General features: G+C 48.2%; 3 protein-coding genes across 3 annotated transcripts; 2 read left to right on the top strand and 1 right to left on the bottom strand.

Moving 5' to 3' along the window:
* The first annotated feature begins 5,941 nt into the window (after window positions 1–5,941).
* Window positions 5,942–6,697, top strand: LOC142663322 (histone H1.5-like). The gene has a single exon (XM_075841930.1). The coding sequence runs from the start codon at window positions 5,942–5,944 to the stop codon at window positions 6,677–6,679; it is 738 nt and encodes a 245-aa protein (XP_075698045.1). The 3' UTR covers window positions 6,680–6,697.
* Window positions 6,698–7,091: 394 nt separating this feature from the next.
* On the top strand, window positions 7,092–7,997 carry LOC142663022 (histone H3-like). The gene is made up of 2 exons (XM_075841317.1): window positions 7,092–7,124; window positions 7,566–7,997. The coding sequence occupies exons 1-2, from the start codon at window positions 7,092–7,094 to the stop codon at window positions 7,995–7,997; spliced, it is 465 nt and encodes a 154-aa protein (XP_075697432.1).
* A 3,257-nt stretch (window positions 7,998–11,254) lies between these two features.
* Window positions 11,255–11,647, bottom strand: LOC142663326 (histone H2A type 1). The gene has a single exon (XM_075841935.1). It carries the CDS (start codon window positions 11,645–11,647, stop codon window positions 11,255–11,257), a length of 393 nt encoding a protein of 130 aa, XP_075698050.1.
* Between the last annotated feature and the right edge of the window lie 2,673 nt (window positions 11,648–14,320).

Here is a 14,320-nt window from a genome sequence, read left to right as displayed (position 1 = left end):
ACTTGGCTGTCCCAGGCTCCTGACCGTGTCTCTATACTCGACTGTCCCTGACTCCTGATAGTCTCTCTGCACTTGGCTGTACTTGGCTACTGACCGTCTCTCTGCACTCGGCTGTCCCTGGCTCCTGACCGTCTCTCTGCACTCGGCAGTCCCTGTCTCCTGACCGTCTCTCTGCACTCGGCTGTCCCTGGCTACGGACCGTCTCTCTGCACTCGGCTGTCCCTGTCTCCTGACCGTCTCTCTGCACTCGGCTGTCCCTGGCTACTGACCGTCTCTCTGATTCCGGCTGTCCCTGTCCTGTACTGTATGTGCTGGAACTTGGTTTCTTGTAATACAGGTGGAGCGTACTCTAATGTCTTGTCTGTTACAGTACACTAGAATCTGTTCCATCTGTAATACATCAATACGTATGTGCTGGGTTTTATTTATACAGGTGAAGTAGACTCTGGTGTCTATTCTGTGCGGGTTTATTGTATTACATGTGAATCAAACTATAGTTGCTTGTCTTTTCCGGATTATTATAATACAGGTGGAGCAGACTATAGCTTCTTGTCTGTGCCGGGTAATTGTATTGCAGGTGAAGTAGACTATAGTTGCTAGTCTGTTCCGGGTTATTGTATTACAGGGGGAGCAGACTATAGCTTCTTGTCTGTGCCGGGTTATTGTATTACAGGTGGAGCAGACTATAGCTTCTTGTCTGTGCGGGGTTATTGTAATACAGGTGAAGTAGACTATAGTTGCTAGTCTGTTCCGGGTTATTGTATTACAGGGGGAGCAGACTATAGCTTCTTGTCTGTGCCGGGTTATTGTATTACAGGTGGAGCAGACTATAGCTTCTTGTCTGTGCGGGGTTATTGTAATACAGGTGAAGTAGACTATAGTTGCTAGTCTGTTCCGGGTTATTGTATTACAGGGGGAGCAGACTATAGCTTCTTGTCTGTGCCGGGTTATTGTATTACAGGTGGAGCAGACTATAGCTTCTTGTCTGTGCGGGGTTATTGTAATACAGGTGAAGTAGACTATAGTTGCTAGTCTGTTCCGGGTTATTGTATTACAGGGGGAGCAGACTATAGCTTCTTGTCTGTGCCGGGTTATTGTATTACAGGTGGAGCAGACTATAGCTTCTTGTCTGTGCGGGGTTATTGTAATACAGGTGAAGTAGACTATAGTTGCTAGTCTGTTCTGGGTTATTGTAATACAGGTGGAGCAGACTATATCTTCTTGTCTGTGCCGGGTTATTGTAATACAGGTGGAGCAGACTATAGCTTCTTGTCTGTGCCGGGTTATTGTATTACAGGTGGAGCAGACTATAGCTTCTTGTCTGTGCCGGGTAATTGTATTGCAGGTGAAGTAGACTAGAGTTGCTAGTCTGTTCCGGGTTATTGTATTACAGGGGGAGCAGACTATAGTTGCTAGTCTGTTCTGGGTTATTGTATTACAGGTGGAGCAGACTATAGTTGCTAGTCTGTTCCGGGTTATTGTAATACAGGTGGAGCAGACTATAGTTGCTAGTCTGTTCTGGGTTATTGTAATACAAACTTTGTTGTTTATTTTTTTTGGTGCAAGGTTATTGTAGCCGCAAACTCTAATGTGTTTAGTCGTTATTGTAATTGCCTGGTTATTGGAGGAGCAGTCTCTGGTTTCTTCTACACACTGTAATAGAATAGGGACATAATGCGGTAATAGGAGGGAACAGGGACATAATGCCGGTAATAAGTAGGAACAGGGACATAATGCCGGTAAAAGGAAGGAACAGGGACATAATGCCGGTAAGATGAGTGAATAGGGACAAAATGCCGTTAAGATGAGGGAACAAGGACATAATGCCGGTAATATGAAGGAACAAGGACATAATGCCTGTAATATGAAGTAACAAGGACGTAATGCCGGTAATTTGAAGAAATAGGGACGTAATTCCGGTAATATGAAGGAGCAGGGACGTAATGCCGGTAATATGAGGGAACAGGGACATAATGTCTGTAATATGAGGGAACAGGGACATAAAGCCGGTAATATGAAGGAACAGGGACATGTCCCTGTTTCCTCATCTTACAGGCATTATAGCCCTGTCCCTTCATATTACAGGGTTTATGTCCCTGTTCCCTCATATTACAGACATTATATTACCGGCATTATGTCCCAGTACCCTCCTAGAGGGGATATAATGCCAGGAATATGAGGGAACAGGGACATTATGCCGGTAATATGAGGGAACAGGGACATAATGCCGTTATTATGAAGGAACAGGGACATCATGCCTGTAAGATGAGGGAACAGGGAGATAATGCCTGTAATATGAAGGAACAGGGACATAATGCCGGTAATATGATGGAACAGGGACATAATACCTGTAATATGAAGGAACAGGGACATAATGCCTGTAATATGAAGGAACAGGGACATAATGCCTTTTAATATGAAGGAACAGGGACATAATGCCTGTTATATGAAGGAACAGGGAGGTAATGCCGATAATATGAAGGAACAGGGGTATAATGCCGGTAAGATGAGGGAACAGGGACATTATGTCCTTGTACTTTCATATTACCGGCATGATGTCGGTAAGATGAAGGAACAGGGACATAATGCCGGTAAGATGAGGGAACAGGGACATAATGCCGGTAAGATGAGGGAACAGTGACTTAATGCCGATAATATGAAGAAACCGGGACGTAATGCCGGTCGAAGTAACAGGGACGTAATGCCGATAATATGAAGGAACAGGGACATAATGCCGGTAAGATGAAAGAACAGGCACATAATTTCGGTTCAGATGAGGGAACAGGGACATAATGTCGGTAAGATGAAGTAACAGGGACAAAATGCCTGTAATATGAAGGAACAGGGACATAATGTTGGTAATATGAGGGAACAGGGACTTAAAGCCGGTAATATGAAGGAACAGGGACATGTCCCTGTTTTCTCATCTTACAGCATTATATCCCTGTTCCTTCATATAACCGGCTTTATGTCCCTGTTCCTTCATATTACCGGCATTTTGTCCCTGTACCTTCATATTACCGGCATTATGTCCATTTTCCCTCCTACATATGGCATAATGCCTGTAATATGAGGGAAAAGGGACATAAAGCCTGTAATATGAAGGAATAGGGACATAATGCCGGTAATATGAAGGAACAGGGACATAATGCCTGTAATATGAAGGAACAGAGATATAATGCTGCTAATATGAAGGAACAGGGACGTAACGCCAATAATATGAAGGAACAGGGACATAATGCTCGAAGATGAAGGAACAGGGACATATTACCGGCATTATGTCCCTGTGCCCTCCTACACTGGACATAATGCCAGTAATATGAGGGGACAGGGACATTATGCCGGTAATATGAGAGGACATTGACATAATGCCTGTAATATGAACAAACAGGGACATGAAGCCTGTAATATGAAGGATCAGGGACGTAATGCCTGTTATATGAAGGAACAGGGAGGTAATGCCGGTAAAATGAGGGAACAGGGACATAATGCCGGTAATATGAAAGTACAAGGACATAATGTCGGTAAGATGAAGGAACAGGGACATAATGCCGGTAAGATGAGGGAACAGGGACAAAATGCCGGTAAGATGAGGGAACAGGGACGTAATGCCAGTAATATGAAGTAACAGGGACATAATGCCTCGAAGAAGAGGGAACAGGGACATATTACCGGCATTATGTCCCTGTGCCCTCCTACACTGGACATAATGCCAGTAATATGAGGGGACAGGGACATAATGCCGGTAAGATGAGGAAGCAGGGACAAAATGCCGGTAAGATGAGGGAACAGGTACGTAATGCCGATAATATGAAGGAGGCGGGACGTAATGTCGGTAATATGAAGAAACAGGGACGTAATGCTGGTAATATGAAGGAACCCGGGACGTAATGCCAATATTATGAAGGAATAGAGATATAATTCCGGTAAGATAAAGTAACAGGCACATAATGCCGGTTCAGATGAGGGAACAGGGACATAATGCCTGTAATATGAAGGAACAAGGACATAATACCGGTAACATGAAAGAACAAGGACATAATGCCGGTAATATGAAGGAACAGGGACATAATGCCGGTAATATGAAGGAACAGGGACATAATGCCGGTAATATGAAGGAACAGGGAAATAATGCCGGTAATTAGAAGGAACAGGGAGATAATGGCAGTAAGATGAGGGAACAGGGACATAATGTCTGTAAAATGAGGAAGCAGGGACATAAAGCTGTTAATATGAAGGAACAGGGACATAATGCCTGTAAGATGAGGAAACAGGGACATATTACCGGCATTATGTCCCTGTACCCTCCTACAGGGGACATAATGCCAGTAATATGAGGGAACAGGGACATTATGCCGGTACTATGAGTGAACAGGGACATAATGCCGGTATTATGAAGGAACAGGGACATAATGCCGGTATTATGAAGGAACAGGGACATCATGCCTGTAAGATGAGGGAACAGGGACATAATGCCTGTAATATGAGGGAACAGGGGCATAAAGCCGGTAATATGAAGGAACAGGGACATGAAGCCTGTAATATGAAGGATCAGGGACATAATGCCTGTAATATGAGGGAACAGGGACATAAAGCCTGTAATATGAAGGAACAGGGACATGAAGCCTGTATTATGAAGGATCAGGGACATAATGCCTGTAATATGAAGGAACAGGGACATAATGCCTGTAATATGAGGGAACAGGGGCATAATGCCTGGTAGATGAGGGAACAGGGACATAAAGACGGTAATATGAAGGAACAGGGACATAAAGCCTGTAATTTGAAGGAACAGGGACATAATGCCTGTAATATGAGGGAACAGGGGCATAATGCCTGGTAGTTGAGGGAACAGGGACATAAAGCAGGTAATATGAAGGAACAGGGACATAATGCCTCAAAGATGAGGGAACAGGGACATATTACCGGCATTGTGTCCCTGTAGCCTCCTGCAGGGGACATAATGGCCGTAATATGAGGGGACAGGGACAATACTACGGTGTCTTCTCTTTTGCCGGCTTAATGTAGTACGAGAGGAACACACAGTGTCTGTTCCCTCCTCTGTGCTACGTTATAGTTATACAGGTGGAGAAGTCTCTAGTGTCCTGTCTGTGTCCGGGTAATGTACTGCTGGAGGAGCAGGTTTTGGGGTCTGGCCTGCGTCAGGTTAGTTTAGTAAAGGAGGAGCAGACTTGTGTCTTTCTGTGCTGTGAAATTGTAATACAGGTGGAGCAGACTCTGTTGTCTTGCCTGTGACGACTTATTGTAACATAAGTAGAGCAATCTCTGGTGTTTCCTCTGTGCTGGGTTATTGTAACACAGATGGAGCAGTTTCTGGTGTCTCTTCTGTGCCAAGTTACAGTAAGACAGGCGGAAGACACTCCGACATCGCGTCTGTGCCGGGTTACCCTTCTGGGCTCTCTGCAGCTCCAGGTCGCCCCCGCATCGGACAATCAGCTTCCCGCACGTTAGACATTGTGGTAAAGAACCCTGTGATAGTGACAAGTGCCGGGAATAGAGGGAACGAGCACCCGCAAACACATTTATCTTGTCCGATCACAGCGATGTGCAGATCGGCAGGACTATGGCAGAGATCCCGGGGCCTCCTCCCGGCTCCTTCCCAGCATCTCTGCCAGTGAAGGCTAGAAATGAGTAGGGGGAATGTTAGGGAGGGGGAAGTCACGTAGAGAGCCCGCTCGCCCGGCCGCTTCTAGTCGAAAAGGGCTCTTATCCCGGGCAGGGAAGCACAAGGGGAGAGCGGAGCTTCACTCCTGTCAGATGAGGAAAGGAAGGACATGTGATCAGTGTCAGCCAATAGACGCTCAGGACAATCGCAGCAAATCACCAAGCAGCCGCTGTACATATAAGAGGCGCCCCCATCTCTGTTCTCAGTGTTTTTCCCTCGCAGAATAATTGTTTTAGTGGATTCCCGTGTTATACGATGGCAGAGACCGCACCAACCGCCGCTGTCCCTCCCACCGAGCCGGCCGCCAAATCCAAGAAGCAGCCGAAAAAACCTGCAGCAGGGGGCGCCAAGAAAACCAAAAAACCCTCCGGTCCCAGCGTGTCCGAGCTCATCGTGAAAGCCGTGTCCGCCTCCAAAGAGCGCAGTGGGGTGTCTCTGGCCGCCCTGAAGAAGGCTCTGGCTGCTGGAGGATACGATGTAGACAAGAACAACAGCCGCCTGAAGATGGCGCTCAAGACTCTGGTGACCAAGGAAACCCTGCTCCAGGTGAAAGGCAGCGGCGCCTCCGGCTCCTTCAAGCTGAACAAGAAGCAGCTGGAGACTAAGGACAAAGCGGTCAAGAAGAAGCCGGCGGCTGCTGCCAAATCCCCGAAGAAGACTCCGGCCAAGAGCCTGACAAAGGCCAAGAGGCCTGCCGCTGCCAAGAAGGTGGCGAAGAGCCCCAAGAAGCCAAAACCTGCCCCCAAGAAAATAACAAAGAGCCCAGCAAAGAAGGCGGCCAAGCCCAAAGCTGCCAAGAGTCCGGCTAAGAAAGCTGCCAAGAGTCCGGCTAAGAAAGCTGCCAAGAGTCCGGCTAAGAAAGCTGCCAAGAGTCCGGCTAAGAAAGCTGCCAAGAGTCCGGCTAAGAAATCTGCCAAGAGTCCGGCTAAGAAATCTGCCAAGAGTCCGGCTAAGAAGGCGTCTAAGTCCAGGAAGACCGTGACGAAGAAATAACCGAGAGCCGCCCGTTTCTTGTCCCACAAAGGCTCTTTTCAGAGCCACCACCTTCTCCCCGGCAGAGCTGTATGATCACTGGCCGTTGTTTCCTCCGGTACAGACAGCAGCGCGATCCTGAGATAAAGGAGGCGCCATCATCGCGTGTGCACGGAGGAGCTTCATGTCCCTGTTACTCTATGACAAGTGTCATTTCTGGTCATCGCGCTGGACGCCATAGCTGCTGTATCCAGACCTCCACAGTGTCCGTCCCGTCACTATGGTGTAACATCCAGGCAGAGTTTATCAGGTCACAGTCCACCAGGTGTAATGTGTGAATAAGGACCGGGGCAGCAATAGACTTGTAGCTTACAGCACAGGATCCACGTGAACGAGGCCGATGGTTTACACTCTCCGGTGTAAATAGAGCACAATGTCCCCTGCTCCTCATTACACGTGGTGGATGGTGACCCTTATATGCTGCCTCTGGATGCGGGGCACAGTGTCCTGTGTAAGGATGGGGTGGGGGATTGTCCCTTTGTGTGATCTATAAAACCACTGCAGCGGCGGATGATGGGGAAGTAGTCTCTTATATAACGCTGTGTACGTGATCTGCGGACATGGAAATACAGTGAGCTGTTACTGATGATAACTAATTCGCAGAGAGCTGGAGAAATGATCTTATTAACGCCCCCTGCTGTACAAGCTGCGTGTGAACGTCATGTAAACCGGTGTCCGCCTCTTCGGAACGGTGATTGGTCGCGAATATCACATTTGCTTTGTCGGTCGCATATTTTTTTTATGAAGAAGCCAATAGAATGTAGGGGTGTGCCTTTCATGGACCAATGAGGACACGCTCAAGTGTATAAATACTCTGCTCTTTCCTCTCCTCGTATCTGTCTACAAGTGTGCACGTTGTTGGAGAGCTATGGCCAGAACAAAGCAGACTGCGCGTAAATCCACCGGCGGGAAAGCGCCCCGCAAGCAGCTGGCTACTAAAGCTGCACGGAAGAGCGCTCCCGCTACCGGCGGAGTGAAGAAGCCTCATCGTTACCGCCCGGGCACAGTCGCTCTCCGTGAAATCCGCCGCTATCAGAAGTCCACCGAGCTTCTTATCCGTAAGCTGCCCTTCCAGCGCCTGGTGCGAGAGATCGCTCAGGACTTCAAGACCGATCTGCGCTTCCAGAGCTCAGCAGTCATGGCTCTGCAGGAGGCCAGCGAGGCTTATCTGGTCGGACTGTTTGAGGATACCAACCTGTGCGCCATCCACGCCAAGAGGGTCACTATCATGCCCAAAGACATTCAACTGGCCCGCAGGATCCGTGGGGAGAGGGCTTAGGTCTGAACCCGGCACCGACTACAACACAAAGGCTCTTTTCAGAGCCACCAAATCCTCCCTCAAACGAGCTGAATCCTTTTTCTCCGTTAATTCTACCGCGACTCTCCCGCTGGCTTCTCGGTGCTCTGCTATTAATATGTGGAGGTGCCATTGTTAACCCTTTCAGTGCTTAGTTAGCGCCATTTACACTATAACCAGTCCCCGTCTCTAGCACTCACGTTATCCGGCCCTTTCAGCAGTCCTGTCATGTGTTATGCCGGATGTCTGCGCTGTATTCATCACCTCCCTCTCCGGCTGTATCGCAGTGATAACCCGCCCCACTCCTCACTGATGACCGCACATCGCTCTTCCTATAATAACCTCCGCTGCTGCTGCGAGGAATGACGCCGTTATGTGCGGCTAACGATCCACCGCTGACCAGTGTGTGCGGAGTCCTTGTTCCCTACTCCTTGTAAAGGCAAACCAGGCGCAGCGTGTAGGGTGGGGGAGCAGGTATCCTCCGCCCGGTGTGAACACAAGCGCAGGGGAATTCTACTCTTATTCTGTGAGGTCATGATCATCGGGTGTAGTCCTGGTCACCGTTGTAAATCAGAGATCTAAACGCATTAACACTGCCCGAGTCCTCTCCTCCCTATTCATTCTATAAAGCCGTTGTCGTGTTGGTGGCCGGAGGGGTGATCTGCGTGCACACAAATCCTGAACCTGACGGCAGATAACGAGCAGCCGCCATACTAATCCAAGACGTCACGCTTGTTCCTTGTTTCCCTTAACATTACTCTTTAGATTTGGGGCAGATAGAGATTACACAGCAGTCGCGCTATAAACGGGAAAAGAGCGGCCACATCCTCTATAGATCAGCTATGATGTCTGCTGGTGACCGCTCGTGTATCATCTGAGCAGTGACCTTCTACTTCTATATACACGGGGGTAGGGAATTTTGGGAATAGCTCCATCTAGTGACCAGCAATGGGAAATATTATAAATTAGAATTAATTTATAATATTTCCTGACTCGTGAAAAAAATAAAAAAAAATTGAACAATGTTTAATCACCTACACACTAAATGTTTAATTTAAAAAAAACAAACATGTTTTTCTGGCAACACATTGCCTTTAACATTACTCTTTAGATTTGGGGCAGATAGCGAATACACAGCAGTCGCGCTATAAACGGGAAAAGAGCGGCCGGTATTGTAAAATGAACGTGAAATTCAAAATCTGAGTTAACCCAATCAAAGGGAGGGGGAGGGATTGGTAATGTGAATTTACTTAAAGAAACGCCCCGGAAGTGACATGAATAACAGTTCTCTCTCTGGTCCACCCAAGGTCTATATAAAGACGCGCCCCGCGGTTCTCGGTACAATATTTCTCTTTAGCTCCAGCTTACAGGATGTCTGGTCGCGGTAAAGGAGGAAAAGGACTCGGAAAGGGCGGTGCCAAGCGGCACAGGAAGGTGCTCCGTGATAACATCCAGGGCATCACCAAGCCTGCAATCCGCCGTCTAGCTCGCAGGGGAGGCGTCAAACGCATCTCCGGTCTCATCTATGAAGAGACTCGCGGCGTCCTGAAGGTTTTCCTGGAGAACGTCATCCGTGACGCCGTCACCTACACCGAGCACGCTAAGAGGAAGACTGTCACCGCTATGGACGTGGTGTACGCGCTCAAACGCCAGGGCCGCACACTCTACGGCTTCGGAGGTTAATTCCGCTCCTGCTCAGCTCCATCTTACACAACACAAAGGCTCTTCTCAGAGCCGCCACATCCTCTATAGATCAGCTATGATGTCTGCTGGTGACCGCTCGTGTATCTGAGCAGTGCCCTTCTACTTCTATATACACGGGGGTAGGGGCTTCAGTATCACGTCGGTATTCCAGTGAGGAGCCAGATATGTGGACTGCAGTGTGTCCCCTAATAGCGTCCTAGAAGCAGCTGACTGAATTGGGTCTTGGACCAGGGAATGCTAATCTGAAGGGAAAGAGTACCTTAGTGCTATACTTGCTGGCGAGTGATCCTCAGGCAGGAAAACACCTCGTAGCGGCGCTGCCGGACGCCGTTTGTGCCGATGGCTGCACGTACAGGAGTGGCAGAAACTCACCGCTGAATATCCGCTCAGTTGCTCATAGCGCTGTATAAGCGCACGAGCAGTGGATCAAACAGCGGACTTGCGGTGTTGCTTCTTCGGCGTCCAGCTTGCTGCTGGGCAACGTGCTTTCCGCAATCCTTGGAGAGAGGGCCAGTGTTTTCTTAGCTGCTGTCACTGCTACTAATGTTACGAGATTCTCACAACAAACAATAAATCTGTTACTGGGACCAACTTTGACACAAGTATCGGCTCGGCCCGTATCTCATTCTGCCGGACGGCTGGGATTAATAAGGCTGCTGGCAATAAATCTGTTAACTTCTAGTACTAATAATGAATCTGTCTGCGGTCCCTATATAGGACTCACTTTATTACAGTAACGCGTGCAGTTTCTTGCAGAGCAACATTTAGTGAGACGCATTCAATGAATGAAAAAGGACAAAACTGATGCAGCCGATACGGCATTTTACAAGAGCAAAACCCAATGTTGGAGGGGCCGTGTTTTCCAAGCTGCTCTCATTGCTACAAATGTTACGAGATTTTCAAAACAAACTACCAATTTGTAGCACCAAGTTCCACATAAGTATGGACTTGCATTGTCTTGTATGTCACTTTGCCAGACTGCTGGTATAATCGAGCTGCTGGCAATACAATGACAGGAAACAGAATGCACCTATTTCTACTTCGTACTAACACTGCGCGTTGTCTATACTTAGGACTCACCTCATCCCACTAACGCATGAAGTTGCTGCAGAGTAACATTTAGTGAGACGCATTCAAAGAATCCAGTGAGACTGGAAGATATAATTTAAGATATTATGTAGTCGGGGACGGGTTGTAGATCGTGAACATGAATCACTGGAGTAGTTGTACTATTAATGTGTCCTGTACAGTATAGTTAGTGCACCAATGAGGACAGCGCCACCATCTGCACGAGGCAGTAGTGAATGTATAGGTCATGAGTAACGCGGTTCTACACCCACCCACCGTACGGCTTCCTCTTCAATGTGAAACCCCGCGGTATATGAATTCATATGGGTAGATCTCTGTACAAGCAGAGCCACTTATCTGGCGCAGAACGTTTACATATCGGAGATCAGCGGTGAGAGCTCTGTTCTAAGGATCACGTGGGCAGCTCTTAAAAGAGCCTTTGTGGTTAAATGTGGGATAAGCGGCGCTCACTTGCTCTTGGCGCTTTTGCTGCTCTCGGTCTTCTTGGGCAGCAGAACGGCCTGGATGTTGGGCAGGACGCCTCCCTGAGCGATGGTCACACCACCCAGCAGTTTGTTGAGCTCCTCGTCATTGCGCACGGCCAGCTGCAGGTGACGGGGGATGATTCGGGTCTTCTTGTTGTCCCGGGCGGCATTTCCGGCCAGTTCCAGGATCTCAGCGGTCAGATATTCAAGCACAGCTGCCAGGTAGACCGGAGCGCCGGCGCCGACCCTCTCAGCGTAGTTACCCTTGCGGAGAAGTCTGTGCACACGACCGACAGGGAACTGAAGTCCTGCCCGGGATGAGCGGGTCTTGGCTTTAGCCCGCACTTTGCCTCCTTGCTTTCCTCTTCCAGACATGTCTATTATCTGATCAGATCTAACGGCTGCGCTCCGACCGTCACTTCTTATACCTGGATGGAGCAGAGAGCTTCTTCTCTGATTGGCCGCATCTAAAACTGATATTCAACGCCAGACACTGTAGCCAATGAGGAAGTAGAATATTTCTATAGACTCGCAGATAACACCACGCCCCCTCCTCTGTCTCTACCAATAGGAACATCTCCCGCCTGAACTCGAATGGAGCAGGAATAAAGCAGCAGCGGCGGCTTCTTCTCATTAGGCGCCAAGTAATGTGCCCCGTCCCTGCAGGAAGGACCCAAAGGCTCTTCTAAGAGCCCCCACCAAGTCTACAACAGAGCTGCCGCCTCCATCTTGTGCTTATTCGTGCGCATGTCTTTATTCCCGCTGGTCTCCCATGTCTGGAAGAGTCGTTCAGTCCGTGCAGCCGCTCCTTCATGCTGCAGGATATGGGGGGACATTCCCGGGTGTGATTGCGCAGAGCTGCTGCTGCATTAGGGTCTTGTTATCTGCGGGCTGCACGGGCTGATTCTTCTCTATCCAACGATACCGTGAAACGCACAATTCCAACGTCCGCTACCAATCTCCAGTATAAAGGGGGTGACGTACAAACATGTAACACGTCTTTATTACATCCGTATCGTTCCCGAATTACCGGCATTATGTCCCTGTTCCCTCATATAACTGGCATTATGTCCTTTGTAGGAGGGTACAGGGACACAATGCCGGTAACATGTCCCTGTTCCCTCATCTTCCAGACATTATGTCCCTGTTCCTTCATATTACCGGCTTTATGTCCCTGTTCCCTCATATTACAGGCATTATGTCCCTGTTCCCTCATCTTACCGGCTTTATGTCCCTGTTCCTTCATATTACCGGCATCATGTCCTTGTTCCTTCCTATTACCGGCATTACGTCCCTGTTCCTTCATATTACAGGCATTATGTCCCTGTTCCTTCATATTACCGGCATTATGTCCCTGTTCCTTCATATTACCGGCATTATGTCCCTGTTCCTTCATATTACAGGCATTATGTCCCTGTTCCTTCATATTACCAGCATTATGTCCCTGTTCCTTCATATTACCGGCATTATGTCCCTGTTCCTTCATATTACAGGCATTATGTCCCTGTTCCTTCATATTACCAGCATTATGTCCCTGTTCCTTCATATTACAGGCATTATGTCCCTGTTCCTTCATATTACAGGCATTATGTCTCTGTTCCTTTATATTACCGGCATTATGTCCCTGCTCCCTCATCTTACAGGCATTATGTCCCTGTTCCTACATATTACCGGCATTATGTCCCTGCTCCCTCATCTTACCGGCATTATGTCCCTGTTCCTTCATATTACCGGCATTATGTCCCTGCTCCCTCATCTTACTGGCATTACGTCCCTATTCCTTCATATTACCGGCATTATCTCCCATGTCTGGAAGAGTCGTTCAGTCCGTGCAGCCGCTCCTTCATGCTGCAGGATATGGGGGGACATTCCCGGGTGTGATTGCGCAGAGCTGCTGCTGCATTAGGGGCTTGTTATCTGCGGGCTGCACGGGCTGATTCTTCTCTATCCAACGATACCGTGAAACGCACAATTCCAACGTCCGCTACCAATCTCCAGTATAAAGGTGGTGACGTACAAACATGTAACACGTCTTTATTACATCCGTATCGTTCCCGAATTACCGGCATTATGTCCCTGTTCCCTCATATAACTGGCATTATGTCCTTTGTAGGAGGGTACAGGGACACAATGCCGCTAACATGTCCCTGTTCCATCATCTTCCAGACATTATGTCCCTGTTCCTTCATATTACCGGCTTTATGTCCCTGTTCCCTCATATTACCGGCTTTATGTCCCTGTTCCTTCATATTACCGGCATCATGTCCTTGTTCCTTCATATTACCGGCATTACGTCCCTGTTCCTTCATATTACAGGCATTATGTCCCTGTTCCTTCATATTACCGGCATTATGTCCCTGTTCCTTCATATTACCGGCATTATGTCCCTGTTCCTTCATATTACCGGCATTATGTCCCTGTTCCTTCATATTACCGGCATTATGTCCCTGTTCCTTCATATTACCGGCATTATGTCCCTGTTCCTTCATATTACCGGCATCATGTCCTTGTTCCTTCCTATTACCGGAATTACGTCCCTGTTCCTTCATATTACAGCCATTATGTCCCTGTTCCTTCATATTACCGGCATTGTATCCCTGTTCCTTCATATTACCGGAGTTATGTTCTTGTTTGTAGCCTCAAACTCTGGTTGACTGGTTATTGTAATACAAGTGGAGCAGACTCTGGTGTCTCCTCTGTGCCGGGTATTGTAATACAGGCGGATCAGACTGGTGTCTCCTCTGTGCCGGGTATTGTAATATAAGTGGAGCAGACTCTGGTGTCTCCTCTGTGCCGGGTATTGTAATACAAGTGGAGCAGACTCTGGTGTCTCCTCTGTGCCGGGTATTGTAATACAAGTGGAGCAGACTCTGGTGTCTCCTCTGTGCCGGGTATTGTAATACAAGTGGAGCAGACTCTGGTGTCTACTCTGTGCCAGGTATTGTAATACAAGTGGAGCAGACTCTGGTGTCACACGACCTATTTCCAGACGTAATTCAGGCGTATTACGCCTCGATATAAGCCTGAAAAGACGTCTCCATTACGTCT

This window comes from Rhinoderma darwinii, chromosome 11, assembly GCF_050947455.1.
Source record: "Rhinoderma darwinii isolate aRhiDar2 chromosome 11, aRhiDar2.hap1, whole genome shotgun sequence".
Classification (NCBI taxonomy): Eukaryota; Metazoa; Chordata; class Amphibia; order Anura; family Rhinodermatidae; genus Rhinoderma; species Rhinoderma darwinii.
Note: the sequence above shows the minus strand (reverse complement) of the source record. Positions and strands in the feature narration are given on the sequence as shown.